Source organism: Caenorhabditis briggsae (assembly GCF_000004555.2).
Source record: "Caenorhabditis briggsae complete genome, chrIII, whole genome shotgun sequence".
NCBI lineage: Eukaryota > Metazoa > Nematoda > Chromadorea > Rhabditida > Rhabditidae > Caenorhabditis > Caenorhabditis briggsae.
Window position 1 is genome coordinate 9,847,406 of NC_013490.2, and position 16,231 is coordinate 9,863,636.

At 38.0% G+C, this 16,231-nt stretch overlaps 2 protein-coding genes across 2 annotated transcripts; both read left to right on the forward strand.

Annotated features, from left to right (window-relative positions):
- Window positions 1-2,521: 2,521 nt before the first annotated feature.
- Window positions 2,522-3,739, forward strand: CBG10141 (the record flags this gene model as incomplete). Its single annotated transcript, XM_002641744.1, has 2 exons — window positions 2,522-2,821; window positions 3,713-3,739. 2 exons carry the CDS (start codon window positions 2,522-2,524, stop codon window positions 3,737-3,739), a joined length of 327 nt encoding a protein of 108 aa, XP_002641790.1.
- Window positions 3,740-4,215: 476 nt separating this feature from the next.
- Window positions 4,216-16,083, forward strand: CBG10142 (the record flags this gene model as incomplete). The annotated part of the gene is made up of 19 exons (XM_045244294.1): window positions 4,216-4,239; window positions 5,557-5,728; window positions 5,770-5,882; window positions 5,970-6,188; window positions 9,752-9,971; window positions 10,377-10,601; window positions 10,662-10,768; window positions 11,780-11,938; window positions 12,200-12,302; window positions 12,498-12,644; window positions 12,692-12,901; window positions 13,199-13,321; window positions 13,371-13,472; window positions 14,400-14,455; window positions 14,506-14,805; window positions 14,855-14,964; window positions 15,022-15,192; window positions 15,704-15,804; window positions 15,860-16,083. The coding sequence occupies 19 exons, from the start codon at window positions 4,216-4,218 to the stop codon at window positions 16,081-16,083; spliced, it is 2,886 nt and encodes a 961-aa protein (XP_045094209.1).
- Between the last annotated feature and the right edge of the window lie 148 nt (window positions 16,084-16,231).

Sequence of the window (16,231 nt, forward strand, 5' to 3'; positions counted from 1 at the left end):
ACACCATTTTCCATTCTGAACGAAAGCTCTCATTTCATTAAAAAAGGGAGCGGAAAGAAGGCTCATTTAACTCGTAAAACCCTTTTCTGGACATCGTTTTTTCTCTCTTCTATCCTCTTTTCTTGCTCAATCCAAAGTGCTCCAAAACGGAGCCACGAAGCCTTTCTCAGAGTGTCTCAGTCTCCTCCAAACACGCCATCTCATATCGATTTCTCTGCGGCTCTTTCTTTTCTTTCCAAACAAAGTCAGAAGGGGTCCCCCGAAAAAGAAGAGGACCACAACTCCATTCTCCTATTTTTCGAAATTGTGTAAACCACAACATGTCCTTTTTCTTTTCTTAAGATTTTCGGAATCCAATTTCTTCTGGACCCCATTTTCTCTGTGCTCAAACGAGAAGATTTACGGGAGCTTCAACGCTAGAAATCAGAAAAAATTTGCATTCCATTTTCAATTTCCATTTCGTAAAACTCAATTCAATTCATCTGAATTCGTAAACGATGGAATTAATGGAGCGCCCCTCCTCTCGTTTCGTCGACGTTTTCAATATTTGCTCCGATGTCGTTTTCTTTTTTGGCCTTCTTTTTCCTCTGGGGACAGAACCATTGGATGTTAGTTGTGGCTTCAGTTGCGAAATCGTCATATGTTGGCTCATTTTATCGGTTTGACGTAGTTATTCCAGAATAACTCCTCTTTGCGTTTTGCGAAGGAGAAAGTTAGTTTTGAACTGGAAGTTTGAAATTCATGAATATTAAAAGGCTTTTCTTTGTGAAAGTTTGATTGCTTTTGAGTGGTTGTTTTTTAAATGTGATGTGAAATTCCTATTGCTTAATTTTGTAAAAAAATTTCAGTATTGGTTTTCAGTTGATTTTCTGCATTTTCAGGAGTCTGGAGCTCGGCTGTCAAGTGTCTGATCACTCTGAAAACTTTGGAGGGTGTAAAACAGAAATTGAAAACGTTACATTCTCAGAATTCCTAGTTTTTCAGTTTTTTGCTATTTCTTCTCTGAAAGACACTCCTTTTCGGCCCATGTTTGTTTGAAAAAACTGTCTTTCAGACACCGGTGAATAGCTGAAAAACTAGGAATTTTCAAAAAATTCTGTTAATGCAAAGTTTTCAATATAGGTATGTTTTGCACCACCTGAAGTATTCAATAGGATTGGAATCTCGACAGCCGAGCTACAGACTCTTGAAAATGCCAAGATTCAACTAAAAAAATACGTGTTATATATCTTATTGACCGGTACTGTACATTTTTTCTTAGAATCGTCTTTACATATAAAGTGCTACATGGGTCTGTTGGTCCCCCTGTTAGTCTGTGGATTTTTGAAAAGCTCGGAGAGTTGATATAGATTCACATGATCATTTAACGAAAAGTAAGCAGCAGAGAGACAAACCTGTAAAAAGTCAAAACCTTGAAAATATTCTGCTGAAAAACATCACTGTTCATAATTGGTATGCTCCCCCATCCTTGTCACTTCCCTTCTTTCCTTACCACACTCTCCTAATATCCATATTTAGTATCCACCACCTGTGCAGGCTTTACAATGCCCCCTTTCATTAGCAACACATTGCCTCATTTTGCCCATTCTTTCTCTCTTAATTAACCAACGAGTTCTTGCCATTTTCCACCGGAAGTGTTCATTTCTACCCCTCTCAAGCATCCATCCCTCATTTCCTTTTTCTTTCGGATCAAGCATCCACTTCACACATTTGCCAAGAGCCCTCTTGTCAGAGTATTGACTGTTTGTATTTTTTCCTCTATAAACTGTTATTGATGTTTCTGGAGTATGCTTCTAGCTAATTAGAAAGTCTTCAGGGTCCTGAATAGCTCCATTCAAGAGTTTTTTTTGTGTTAGAGCCCCCACAAGGGAATAATCCATTAGTTGTGTTTTTGTTTTTTTTTTCTGATTTTAACTTGAAAACATCATTTTTCATTGTAATCCTTCGTTTTTTGTCTCAAAGAATCAACTATTTATTATTTACCAAAAAACGTAAATTGCTATAGGTACCTGGTCATTAACGAATAAAAGTCAATTGTCAGCTTACCTTTGGAAGGAAAAGGTCAACTTTGAGCCCATATATCCGATTTCCTGTAGAAGATATCAAAAGGTTATCAACTAATAAAATGTTTATAATAATATCTAACATATTTTTCCAGTGGATCACTTTTTGATACCTTCTGCGGGGAATGAGATAAATGGGCTCAAAGTTGGGGGTATTGGTGGCGCTCTATTAGAGTGTTAATGGTAACAGTGATCTACTTCTGACACGACTTTTCTTTTGTTCTCTGTCATTAATCTTTATTATGTCACATAGATTCTAGAAACGCCTTTTACTATGTATTTCAACTCTCCATTTCATACAGATAACAATCTACTCACTTTCTTCTTCAACATAAGCTTCTTCTTCTCTTTTCCGCCCCTCTAATCCTCTCATCTCTCATTTAGTGCCCTTCCGCGCGGAAGGAATGCACATTGCTCATGAATTTCCGATCGTTCTGCATCTTCTTCTCCCTAAACACATGTATATCCGCACTTTTTCATTAGGTGGCCTCCTTTATAAACACGCTCTCTCTCTCTCTCTCTCTCTCTCTCTCTCTCTCTCTCTCTCTCTCTCTCTCTCTCTCTCTCTCTCTCTCTCTCTCTCTCTCTCTCTCTCTCTCTCTCTCTCTCTCTCTCTCTCTCTCTCTCTCTCTCTCTCTCTCTCTCTCTCTCTCTCTCTCTCTCTCTCTCTCTCTCTCTCTCTCTCTCTCTCTCTCTCTCTCTCTCTCTCTCTCTCTCTCTCTCTCTCTCTCACTCACTTTCTACCATCTAGTTATTATGTGTTTCTTTTCTTCTGTTGGGAGCGAAAAGAGACAACCAAATTAAATATTTGAGTTTCTTTTTGGGAGGGCGGACGAGCAACGAACTTTTTGTGAAATAGTAAAAGTAGATGGTTTTTTGTTTGGTGAATTAAGACGGAAATTGGAAAAAGGAGAACGAAGGAAATTAGAGAATCGGTTTGCTGGACTGGGAAATATTTTCTTTCTGAATTAAATGTTCTATTGGTGTTCGAGCGTAAATATTGTAAATGCTCTCAAAGAAGTATGAACTGTGAGCTCACATATCTCAGTTCCTATAAGAGATATAAAAAATTATCAACTGATGAAGTATTAGCCATGTTATCAATAATATTTTATCAATTGACAAAATTTTTATATCCCTCATAGGAATCGAGATAATTAAGCTCGAAGTTGACTGCTTGGGTAGGCTCTTATTAGAGTATTTCCAGTATGACATACTAAAGTTTTCAAGCCTTCTGGTTTTTGATTAACTCAAAAATTTCTAGATTCCATCGTTACTTTTCTTTTTATTCGCTTTTGTATTGGTAACGCTAGCTACAACTTTATTCCAGGATCTCAAAATCTGAATTTCTGATTTTCCAAAAAATTCAAATCTTTGAATCGTTCCGGTTTTCAGGGTCTTGCAATTTTAATACTGTGAGAACTGAAAGGTTTCCGACTAGAATCTCAAAACCTCAAACTATCGAAACTTTATAATCTTATAATTTGAACATTGAAGCTTTCTGAATCCTGAAATCTGCAGATTCCAAATGATTCTCAATTTTCAAAAAATAGAACTTTGAAACCCAAACCTGCTCACTTATTACCTTCTGTCCAGTCAGCTGACCAACCAGTTTCTATCTCTTTTTCAAAACGGTTTTTTTTTTCTAGCAGCCCTTCCTCATCGAAAATTTCTGACTATATACGATTTCCCGTATCCACTCATCCATTCACCAATTCAATTTAATTCTCTATTCTCTAATTCTCCATTTCCCTTTTTTTTTTTATTTGCTGCTTTCTTTTTTTTCTTTTTTTGTCTATGTCTCCGTTTCGACAGTCCATTTTATAGTTCTAGATTGCTGTTTTATATGTGTCTCGATTCTCTTTTAAAGTTCGAATTCTTTTTTGATTTACGGTCATATCGTAAAAATTCGGGAAAGAAATGGTTCCTATAGTTTTATGCTGTCAGTCTGTGAGTGTGTCACTTCGAATTCTTGTCCTTTTTCTTCCTTATCACATTTCAATGATATCGCTTCTTTTTCTCTCTCTCTCTCTCTCTCTCTCTCTCTCTCTCTCTCTCTCTCTCTCTGTTTTTGTCGTCCTTTGTTTCTTTTTTATCATTGTTTCAACTATTTTTCAATTCTTCAGACGTCACGACGACGACGTCTACTGCAATGAACAAATCACACTTGGGAACGGTGAGTGAATTTGAACTTTTGAATATTTTGTCTGAAAGTTTTTCAAAATTTTTGAGTGGTCAAATCTTTTATCATAGTTTTGCTTATCAATAAAAGTACATAATCCTCTCCGATTAGCATAAAAATATAGATCAATTTCGAAAGTTCAGAATGGGATTGATTTGAAAATAATAGTATTTAAAAAAAAGGGTACTGAAAAAAACAACATGAAAAGACTGGTTTTTTGAAGTGGTAGGAACCAAATGTAGATTTTTTGTTCTCTCAAAATTTTCATCAGGTGTCTGGTTTCTCACTTTGCTTCTCAACCAGAACAAAGAAATCATGAGATCTAGGTGATAAAAAAAAATCTGACAGGTTGATGGTTTTTGAACATGTGATAATAATACAAGTTAGTATGGGAACAAGCAAGTAATTTTTCCTTCATCCGAAAATGAACTTTTTGGTGGAAAATTGTTTTTGAAAAAATGACAGTATTTTTTACTTGAGGAATCTGGAATAACTACCGTGAATTCACTAATAGAAGTCCACCCTGTGCACTTTGAGCTGAATTATCTCGGTTCCTATGAGAGATATCAAAGTTTTGCCAAGTGACAAAATAGTTTTAATATTATGATAAACATTTTAATCGTTGACCACTTTTTGATATCTTTCACATGGACCAAGATATATGGGCACAAAGTTGAAAACTTGGGAGAGAGGGGAGGGTCATTCTATTAGAGTATTTACGGTAAATTTCACCACATAAAAGTCATATATTTTTAAAATTTTTTGAGAAAATGGCCTACTTCGAAAACTAGGAGAAGCGATACAGAGTTTTCGAAAAGTCTGGAAAATTCTATAAGAAAGCCAAACAAACAATATACTGTACTTCCTCTAATTTAAGCCTACCAAAACAGTCAATTTTGAGCTCAATTATCTCGAGTTTTGTGAAAGATATGAAACATTGGTCAATTGATAAATTGTTCATCATAATATCAGCATTATTTTACCCGTTGGCGAATTTCCTATATTTTTCACCAAAATCGAGATAATTGAGTTCAAAATTGAGTGTTCGGGTGTATTATAGGTTATACGGTATCCACACTGCCAAAAATTTGCCATTTTACTGTCAAAATTAAATTCTTCCCCGTTAACATTGTCAGTGGAAATTCAAGGAGTTGTCGTGAATTTTCAAACCTACCAAAAACAACAAAAACGCAGACAATTCTCACTAATCTATTCACTTCCTCCCCAGATGCCAATACTTCCGAACATCACTTTCTCTTTTCCCCCGATTCCCTTCACTTCCCTTCCTCATTTTTTCTCTTTCCATTTCAGGCGGACAATCCTCAAGAAGTGGTCACAGCCCATGATATCGGACGTCTTGTGGATGTGGTAAATGTTGGAAAAGGATTCCTAAGATATGTTGGACCAATTCACGGGAAAGAAGGATTATTCTGTGGAATCGAATTACTGGAACCTAACGGAAAACATGATGGATCCTTTCAAGGTTCTTATCCACTTCTCTATTTTTTCTATCCCACTTTTCAGGTGTTTCTTATTTTATCGCGACTCCGCAGCATGGAATATTTGCTCCAATATTCCGAGTGACTCTCGATGCGGATGAACGTCCGAAACAGCAACCGCCACCGAATCCATCAAACGTAAGTCCTTAATTGTTTCCTTTCTACACCTTCTAACATTCTCTCTCCTCATCCATTCACTCAACCCTCTTCTCTTCCCCTATACAGCGTCTCTCACGATCTGCTCTTCCGGCTCTCCAATTACGCAATCCGCTAACCCAAGGGCGTAAACCGGAAGACGATGTGATGTCCACTTCGGTTTATATTTCATCCTCTGGTACTAAACCCATTACAATTCCAAAACAGTGCCGCCCGCCGGAGACTGATCCAATGCAAATGTCCATGTTTTCGGATATGATGGACGGTTCGATGGTTAGTCACAGGCACGCCAAAAAAGTGGATCTGTGACGTGTTTTGTGAATTTGTGAAGTGTGTAAATTGGAAGCATGGCATGTCGTGTTGTGTTTTGAAATATTAAGAACTGCAATTTCGGTTTTTTAAATCTCATGAGTCATCATTGTTATTGCTATCGAATAGAAAAGTTATAGAGCGATCTTGCTTCAATCAACTTTTTCACTTTTGAGACTTTGCAGTTTTCACCAGAATTGTAAAATGCCTATGAATAATCGTAATTTCTGAAACATTAAAAATTGAATTTTTCTTTGCTATGATTTTTCGTGAAAATCTCCTCAAAGAAATATGCAATTTGGAAATGGACCACCTCTGAACTACCGTAACACCTGTAATATCTAACTTTCAACTTTGAACCTATTTTTCTCGATTCCTGTCAAAGACATAGAAAAGTTGTCAACTGACTAGCGTCCTCGGCCTACGGCCGACTCTGCTAGGCACGGCTATGCCGCGCAATCAGGTGGAATTAGATGCAGGGCCTTCGGCCCTGGCTTTACGGAATCAGTTGATTTCATGTTCAGTCTGTTCTCTCTTCGTTCGCTCCGCTCGCGCAGGTCAAACAGACCAGAGAGGGTCTTCGGCCCTGTAATATGCAAAATTTGTATCGGAGTGAAATCAGATTCAGGGAGACAACAAGTCTAATAAATCCATGGCTCTCGCGTACCAAGTGGTGGAAGCTTGATTCTCGAAATTTCGAACATTTCATTTAAAACCCTAAGGCTTTTTCATTTTTTAAGGAAATCAAATGCTGTTTTTTTTTCATATCATAGCCAATCAAATTACGCACAAAAGTACTAAGCCGGATTTTTGATTTAGGTCCTAGTTCGGCAGAAAAAGCAAGAAAACCTGAAAAAACGGCAAAAAAAACTCAAACCACTCGTACGTTTTCCATCATATCTTTGTCCAAACAATATAATTTTTGACGATTTCTGGTATCCGAATAACCAGAAAAATTTCCTATCGATTAAAAAAAGAATAATCGGAAACGGACGGAAATTAATATAGTTAGGATTTTTCTAAGAAAATTTATACATAAATTTCAAAAATGGGGGTGCGCGATCGCTACGGTCTTTAAGGGAAGAAGGGGACGGACAAAGTAGTTTTGATGTTGTGATAAACATATTGGAAATTGACCACTTTTTGTTATCTTTCACAGGAACCGAGATATATGGGCTCAAAGTTGACAGTGTGGGGGCTGATCTATTATAGTCTTACGGTAGCTTCTTTTCCTAAATTTCCAAATTTCAAGCAAAGATTTCACTGGAGGGTATTTTTATCAGCTCGAAACATAATTTTTCCAGCTTTTTTCAGCCGTTTTCTGAAAATCAAAAAACCAAGTCTCCTTTACACGTTCTCAAAGTTACGGTAACACTCTAATAGAACCCCCCCCCCTCTTTTTTTAACTGTCATCTTTGAGCCCATATCTCTCGGTACCTGTAAAAGATATAAAAAGATGTAACTGATAAATTATTTTTGATATTATTAGGTTGTCCGGAAAGTAATCGATATTTTTGAGCATATTTTCGGAAGAAGTTTATTCATTCGGAAAATCTTTTCAGTAATTAATATATTTTCCATAATGTTCCATCACACCCTGTCAACGTTTTGGTAGATGCTCAATGTCTCTCGCCTAGAACGCGGGTGGCTGTTGCTCGAAGAAGGCATCCATATACGATTTTAGGTCCGAACTTCTATCGAAGTTCTTGCCATGTTAACCATTCTGAAGCGAGCTCAGTAAATGAAATTCTGTTAGAGCGAGGTCTGGACTATATGATGAGTAACCGAGTATTTTGATATCTTGACCTTGAATTTTTTGGCGGGTGGCCAAAGTCGTGTGCAGGTGCGCATTATCGCGAAGCAGAACAAATGTGTCCGCTTCTAGCACAGAGCACGATACGCATTGAATACTTTTTGCATTTTGTGACAGTACTTGTCCGTTGTAACGGTCGCACAACTGGGAGAAATCTCTCTGAAGATCACACTTCAAAATTCCACCAAATGATCAACATCTCCCTTTTTCACGAATTTCCCTTTTGTGATTGATTCCTGGAGTTTGGCAAACCTTGACCTACTGACGCTTTCTGTTTTCTTTAATCTACAGACACCCTTTATAGTTTCCTGACACAAGATAATGGATCCCATCGAATGTTCGTTTATAGTAGGTAGACCGAGAGTAGAAGACACTTCACAAACAGTGAGTCTCGGCTCAGCTTCCAGTCCTTTCTGGATATGGGCATCGAAACTTGAAAATGGGTGGGTTTGCCTTCAATTGAATAATTGCCGTTCCAAAGGCGATTGAGCCGAAGTCGCAATACAGCATACTAAAGTGAATTGTTACCAATTACGGAGCATATTTTTCGACATCGGATTCTCCTGGAGAAACCCGAAAAAACGACAGCCTCAAACATCAACGGTTATGATGGTGAGGCTCTCGGCCAAGGACTGAGATTTTTTGAAACAAACTGACAATTTTTGTTGAGCATGAGTTGACGATTGTCAAAACAAAAAATAGAAAACGAAAATCGATCGACAAGAATGTATAAAATTTGTGCTCAAAAAATATCGATTGCTTTCCGGACAACTTAATAATTGTACGATAAACAGTTTCTTTGTTGAACACGTTTGATATCTTTTACAGGAACTCAGATAATTGAGCTCGAATTTGGCGGTTTGGGTGGCCTAGAGTGTCCACGGTAGTCTTTTTTTGAAATAATCGAAACCAGAAATCCTATTTTCCCGGTATTTAAGGATCAGATCCATCTAAAAAACTAACCTTCTAAACAATTCGTCTGCGGATTATCCACATAATCCAATCTCCCCCTTCCCACTGGTCAACAAAAATTGTATACTTTCGATTTTACCTAGAGGGACAATGGTTTATGATCCCTTTGGTCGTATACTTTATGCCAATATGTATACAAATTCAATTTTAAAACAATTTCAAAATTGAATAGTATTCAAAAACCTTATTTGTTTGTTTACCCATACAACTCAACAAGATTTCTACCACAAAATCCAAAAATCCCAAAAAGCCCAAAGTTTTCCCACGAAATCCGAGTGGTCAAGTTGTTGCACTTCCTGTCCATTCGCCCATTTTCTCCCCTTCTCTCTACGTATATATAATAACAATAATAGCACGGCTGAATGCGTGCCAGAAGAATTCTCTTATTCTATACATACAACCCTGGGACGCATTCTTCTTTTCAATTTTTTCGCCACTTCAATTTTTTACAAAAGAATGTCTGTTCAATAGACACTTTCTCTCTTATCCTGTCTTCTTCCAAAACTTATCTTTTATCCGTTTTTATTCCGGTCATGTTGTAAAGTGTGTGTTTTGTCATGCCCCTTGGAGCTCACACGGGGGCTCTCCAACCTCCCCGAGCACTTTTTCTCTCTTTACCTGATATCTCTCTTGCTTCAGAAGATTTCTTTAAAAACACCTGGCGCGTCTCTTTTTGCATCAATAGTAGTTATTAGAATAGTTTTGTGGCTTAATTCTTTAAATCCGTTGTATAAGATTCAAAAGAATATTCTTCCAGTTCTCGAACGGGTCCTGGAGTGATATTGGCGAATCGATGATCACCTCGAATTGCACTTTCACTGTTCGAAAAGGAGTGAGTTTAAAAATTCAAATCTTCAAAAAAATGAAAATGTTCCAGCCGCCATTACCAATGGACGATGATACGGATCTGATGAGTGTTCCGATGGTTCAATCAGTGTTCAATATTGATAGAGAGGCATTGCGAAGGGAAGAGCAGTGTGAGTTTTTGAAATTACTTTAAGGCCTGTATTAGAAAGGTCCCTTTAACAGAAGGGCCCCTCTAACAAAAAGGCCCTAATTGTAAGAGAAGGGCTTGGAAAAATGGAAGGATTCCCTCTTATTGCAGGAATCCTGTAATAAAAGGGTCCTTCGCAGGCAGCTTGGGATAAGAGAAAGGACGACCTTTCTTATACATAGTAGCGGACATTAAGATATACAAAAACATAACTTTCAGTTGATAATCAACTGAAACATACATTTTTGTAGATCTGATAGACCGGTACTGTCTAGACTTCTAGCAAATTACACTTTAGCCCTCTTTCTGGATTTTTAAATCATGGGAATTTTATTTTGATGAAAAAAACCCTGGTTTTTTTTTCAATACTATGTATTAGTTTTTTCAGTGCAATCGTCTGTTGTGCTCGGCGAGTCGCGCATCGGCGTCGAGCATCTTCCGATAATAGAAGACGAGAACGAACTCGAGACGCCTCTCGTCGAGACGAGAACTCTGCCAATTCCAAACGATGTGAATGCGAACTTATCGAAAAATCTCTCACCCACTAATCCATTCATCCAAGACACACTGCCTCCTATATTGGAAACCCCAAAAGTGGAAGTTCGTGAAAATGGTGAGTTTGGAAATTTAAGAAGAAGTGTATAAGAATGATTGATGAGAATTCATTTTGAAGGAAACATGGATACTCCAACGTCACAACAATCGCCGGCGGCTTCGGGTGGTTCAATGGTATCCCAGGAGAGCGATTCCAGAAAAGAAGAGACGACAAAAAGTGACAAGGCAAGTCTTTGGGGAAGAAACGTTCACAAGGAATCAGAACGAAGGGCTTGGTGGGAAAATCTATGTAAAAAAGAGAACATTCGACTTTTGGTTTTCATTTCATTCATGTTCGAGATGTTTCTATTTCAAAATGTTTGGAAGAATTTCCAGTTTTTGATCTTTTAGAGATTTTTGTCTGATTTCTGACGACTGGTGTCTGCAGTATTGCCGACAGATGAGATTTTGCGATTCTGAAATCGAATTCTGAATTTGCACCAAATCTACCGGGTTTCTTTAATAGAAGGTCATCCAACTTTGTGCTCAATTACCTTGGTTCCTGTAAAAGAAATCAAAAAATAGTCAACTGATAAAATATTTATCTTTAATATTGCCAATATTTTATTAGTTGACAACTTTTTGATATGTTTCCTAGGAATCGAGATAAATGAGCTCAAAGTTGACGGTTTCGGAGTGCTTCTATTAGGGTTATTACGGTAGATTTAGTGCAAATTCAGAATTCCAAAATTAGATTTTTTTGAAACCTAGTTAACTGCAAAAATCTTAAAATGTCAAAACTTCAGAATCTCAAAATCTGAGATTCTCATTTTTCAGTCTTTTGAATCATGGAGCCTCGAATTCTCTAAATCTCAAATTTTTGAAATTTAAAAGCAAAAACCTTAAAACTTACAAATTTTGAATCTAAAAATCGCATAGCCTCAAACTGCGGTAAATTCAAAACCCTCTATCCAAACATTTTGATTACTTTTTCCTTTTCCGCTTCTCTCGGAAACGAATTTCTTTTACCTCCAGGTTGAATAACGGGCGTGTCTCTTTCTCCCCATAATTTATGCAAATTCTGAATACCCTTTTTCTGATGTTTGATTTGAAAGTGAAAAACATACTTTCGTTTTCCTCGCCATATAACAACACTTTCGGCGGTTATCAGTAGTTTCAATTGCACCGCCACCACCTGTGCCTTTAATCAATTAGAAGACCAATCTTTGTTTTCATTTTAGATTGTAAACATTTCAGAACCCACCTGTCCAACCTGTCAAACAACAGAAAATGGAAGAGAAGGTTGAGAAACCAACAAAAAAGAAGGATGAGCTACCAGCACCTCCACCACCACCAAAGTTCCCAGTCAAGGCGAAGGCACCGAGCAAGCATCAATTGATGATGGAGCAGTTGAAAGTGAGTTGGAATACAGAAGCTATGATCTAGAATCAAAAATTGGTAACCTTGACAGTTCGTTGTCAGAGAACATCTGCTTCGAAATCCTGAATCTGTTTTTGATACTTTTTGAAGAAAGCGAGATAATTGAGCTCAAAGTGGACGTATAGGGTGGGCTTCTATTAGATTATTTGTTGTGCTTTTGGACGAAAATTCGTTAAAAGTTCCCAGAGATCAACTGAATTCCTCCCCCTTCCTGTCTCCAATTTTCCGTCTTTTCAGGCATCCATCGAAGCAGAAAAAAATAAACCAAAGAAAGAAGTGAAAAGTCGAGTTTCATTGCTTCCACCACCAGCTCCAAAACCTCAGAAGGAGAATAAAGAAGGTGCGTTTTTTCTATAAAAAAACTATGTTTAGAGGAAGAGAAGCAAAAAGAATAGTTGGTTTCTTGTCATTCATTCATAATAAAACAGATGAAAAAGTGTTTAAGAAGGAGAGAACTTCCCTTTCTTATTTATGTGCCTTTGTCTTCCTTTTACTCCAAACACTATGTCTACTGATATTCCGAATTTGATTTCAGGCGGAGAAATGACTGAAACCCCCCGAAGATCTATTTCAAAAACGCCGCTAAAAACCGTCAATGCGAAGGCAAAAACATCTCCAGCTCCACCAGTGGAGAGAGTGAAAAAGGAGAGAAAACCATTGTATACTCCTCCGCCGGCTAAAGGTTTTTTGCTGGAATCTCTCGGGTCTTGATAACTCAATTTCTTTCAGAAAGAGTGGAAAAAGAGAAGAAACCACCGACAAAAGCCATTGTGTCCCCTCCATCAACTGGGGACAAAAAGCCAGTTGTATCTTCGATTCCATCGACGTCTTCAGCTCCAAAGGGTACATACCCAACGTCTTCGTTTGCTGGTGGAAAGATTCAGGCGCCACGGAAGGCGTCGACGGCGTCTTCAGTGACGAAGAAAAAAAAGCCAATAGGTGAGAAAATACTATTTATTGAAGAATTACTATAATTCCTCTAATAGTAGCCTACCCAATCCACTCATTTGATCTCCATTATCTCGATTCCTGTAAAAGATATCAAAATTTTGTCAACAGATAAAATATTCACTATAATAGCATCAACATTTTATCAGTTGACAGTTTTTTTTATATCTTTCACAGGAATCAACATAATTGAGTCAAAAGTGCATGTGAGCTTCTATTAGAGCAAATACGGTAGCTTTTGACTCACTCAATTCCCCGAAAGCTGGAAAATTCAAAACCCATTTACAGATGAGAAAGAAAAACTCGCCCGTCTGCATGAATCCATTCGAGCATTCGATGCCATTATGATAGTTATGAGTCAACAGAATGAAGCTAACGAAAAGAAATTAGGACATATTAGTGAGCAATATGGTAAGATCCTATCATTAAAAAAAAAGTTTAGGGAAGGTTATTTTTCCAGAAAAGAAGACGTCCGAGTTGGGAGATTTGAAGAAGATGCTCGATGAGGCGAGGAGGAAGTTTGAAGCGGATGTTGAGCAGATGAAAAGTAACAATCAACAAGGTAGGTTGTGATTATGATAAGAAGATTATTGATGACGTGGCACAGGCATACAGGGTTGCACAGAATTGCCCGGACTAAAGTTTGTACTAGTATAAGATGTGACCGAAGAATTGTACTGGGCTGAAAATTGTAGTACAAAAATAAAAATAATTCATCGTTAAAAGGAAAATTTCAAGTTATTTGATTAACTTTGAGCTGAACTATCGCTTGTCAAAGTTAATTCAACTCATAAAAATCACAGGATAGCGCCGTTCATCTTTGGACAATCAATACCTAGACTTGAGGAATCACTTTGAAAATTTTAGTAGCTTTGAATTGAACGCGAAATTATGTTCTTACTTGTTTTCGTTCATTCTATATACTTAAGTCTGAAGATATACCCGTTTTCATCTGCGCCTTCATTATGACTTTCTTCTCACTAGACGATCATGTGATGTTCCACCAATCTCATAAGGAAATAGCAATAATTAGCCGGGAAATCCCCCATTTCAACAGCTTCTTCTTTTTTCTTTTTTCCTTTTCGGTTTCATTTCCAAATCGAGAAAGTTCTTCCCCTTCCCATTCTCTCTCTCTCCCGGTTCAAACTGATTTCTCATCTCTCTATTCCGATCGAGATATTGTTTAGAAGCGAGAAACGGACAAAAAGGAACCGCGTCTCTTTTCTTCTTTTCCTTTTTCTGGGGCTTATCCGGACGACCGATCTAGCCATTTTCAACACCAGAAACTATTCTTCGCTCAAAAGCCCTTTCTTTTCCTTTAATTCCATGCGCCATCATTCGCTCAACACACGAACTACTCTCGCGGCCACAGTAATCGCCGCTTTCTCATTTAGTGCTTGTATGTTCGTGAGCAAGGACTGTGCCACGTCATCATCGCTTCTTTCGGTTCTTGCCGGTGCGGCTCCTGTCATTTTATTGGTTTTTACAGTTATTCGAAATCATGCAAATACCGTCGAGAGTATGCAGAAGGCTCATGAGACTCAGGTGAGTGGGATTTGAAGAATTGCTCAAAACAGAAAAGCCTAAAATTCCAGAATGCCGAAAAGAACAAGGAGTCTGAAAGAAACCTTGAAGACGAACGTGCCCGTCGAGAAGCCGAAATCCTTGCCATGAACAATCGACACCAAAAAGTCGTTGCTTGTCTGGATGAGAAAATCGCAGAAGCTGAAAAACAATGTGAACAACTTAGTGCTGATAAGAAGACCCTTCAAGCAGCTCTGGCCAACGATTGTGATCATAGAAATCAGATGTTGACGAAGGAGATATCATCGCTTCAGACTGCTCTAGAAATGAAATCTGCAGAGATGAAAGATCTGCGGCAGAAGAATCAGAATGTGAGTTCCGATTTTCAGAAACCCAAAAATGTTATTTCTAACCATTTAGCTGTCCCTACAAGTCGACGAAATCCCGTTGAAAGAGTTGGAAATCAGCAAATGGAAGCACAAGTCAAATGAGTATAAGCAGATGTTGGATCAGAAGATCAATGGAGAGAAGTGAGTTTCAAAAAAAGGATTTTTAGAAATATTAAAATTCTAAAAAAATGGTTTAAGAATCCTTGTCCAACAAATTGAAGACCTTCGAAGGAAGCAAATTCACGATGAAGAGGAGAAGGAGGCGATGAAGAGAAGCTTTGATTTGATGCAATTCAAATATGAAAACGGAGATGATCCAAATGTCACTAGTGTTATGTCAGCGCCAATGGAATGTCGATTCGGCACACCGTGAGTTTGAAAATTTGGGTCTTATAATGTTTTTTGGAACTTCCGAAGATTTATTCTGAAACTCATACTTGTCTAAGAGCTGACTGATAACTCGCTTCAAAATTGAAATGGGGAGCAACACAGCACACCAGATGATAGAGCTCGGCGAGCTCCACAGCCTCCAATAAGAATTGACCGACTTCAAAAGCGGTATAATGGTCCAGGCCGGCATTATCGTCGAGCCGACGATTTTTGCCCGGCCCAGCTATTAAATGTCGGCCCGCACCCGTTTACTGAATCAGATACTAGTCGATTCTTATTGTAGATTGCAGAGCTAGCCAAGCTCTATCATCTGATATGTTGTTTTGCCCACAATTTTGATTTTGAAGCAAGTTATCAGTCAACCCATACTCGCTTGGAATCGGCCCGTTGACACATATGGTCGTAGATGTTTTTGGAACTTCCAGAAGATCCAAAAACTCTTTGAAAGACAGTGCGCAAATTTCAAATATCACGAATTATCTTTTTCCAGAACAAAAGTTCAATTCCGATCTCGATCTTCTGCATCCGGAAGTCGTCCGATTTCCATGGCAGCCAGCAACGGAGATCAAAGACTTTCCACTTCCTCACATCGTAAGTCCCATCCCTTCTTTATCCCAAAATCTTTTTTAAAATTCCGAAATTCCAGATGACGATAGTATGAATCGATCGACTATTTCCATGTACACCAGCCACATCCGCCTCCCTGAAAACCATGCAGATGACGTCATTTATGCTCCAGATGAGATTATTTCTAGTAGGAGTGGCTCGATTTCTCAGCGTCTCGCTATCGCTATTGAAGACGATGGAGAGCCAATTTTAAAAAGCGAATCTCGGAACGCATCGGATTCTGGAATTGGTCTAGTCATGTGATTTTCCTCGTTCAAAGTATTTAGCTTCAGTTTTTTCTCTCTAGATCTTATCCGTATTTTAACTCATGACTTTTTTCTTAACTATCTATCGCTGATTTTCAATGTTCCCGGCTCTATTTGATCCGTTTTCCCCTTTTTTCCAGTTTTGC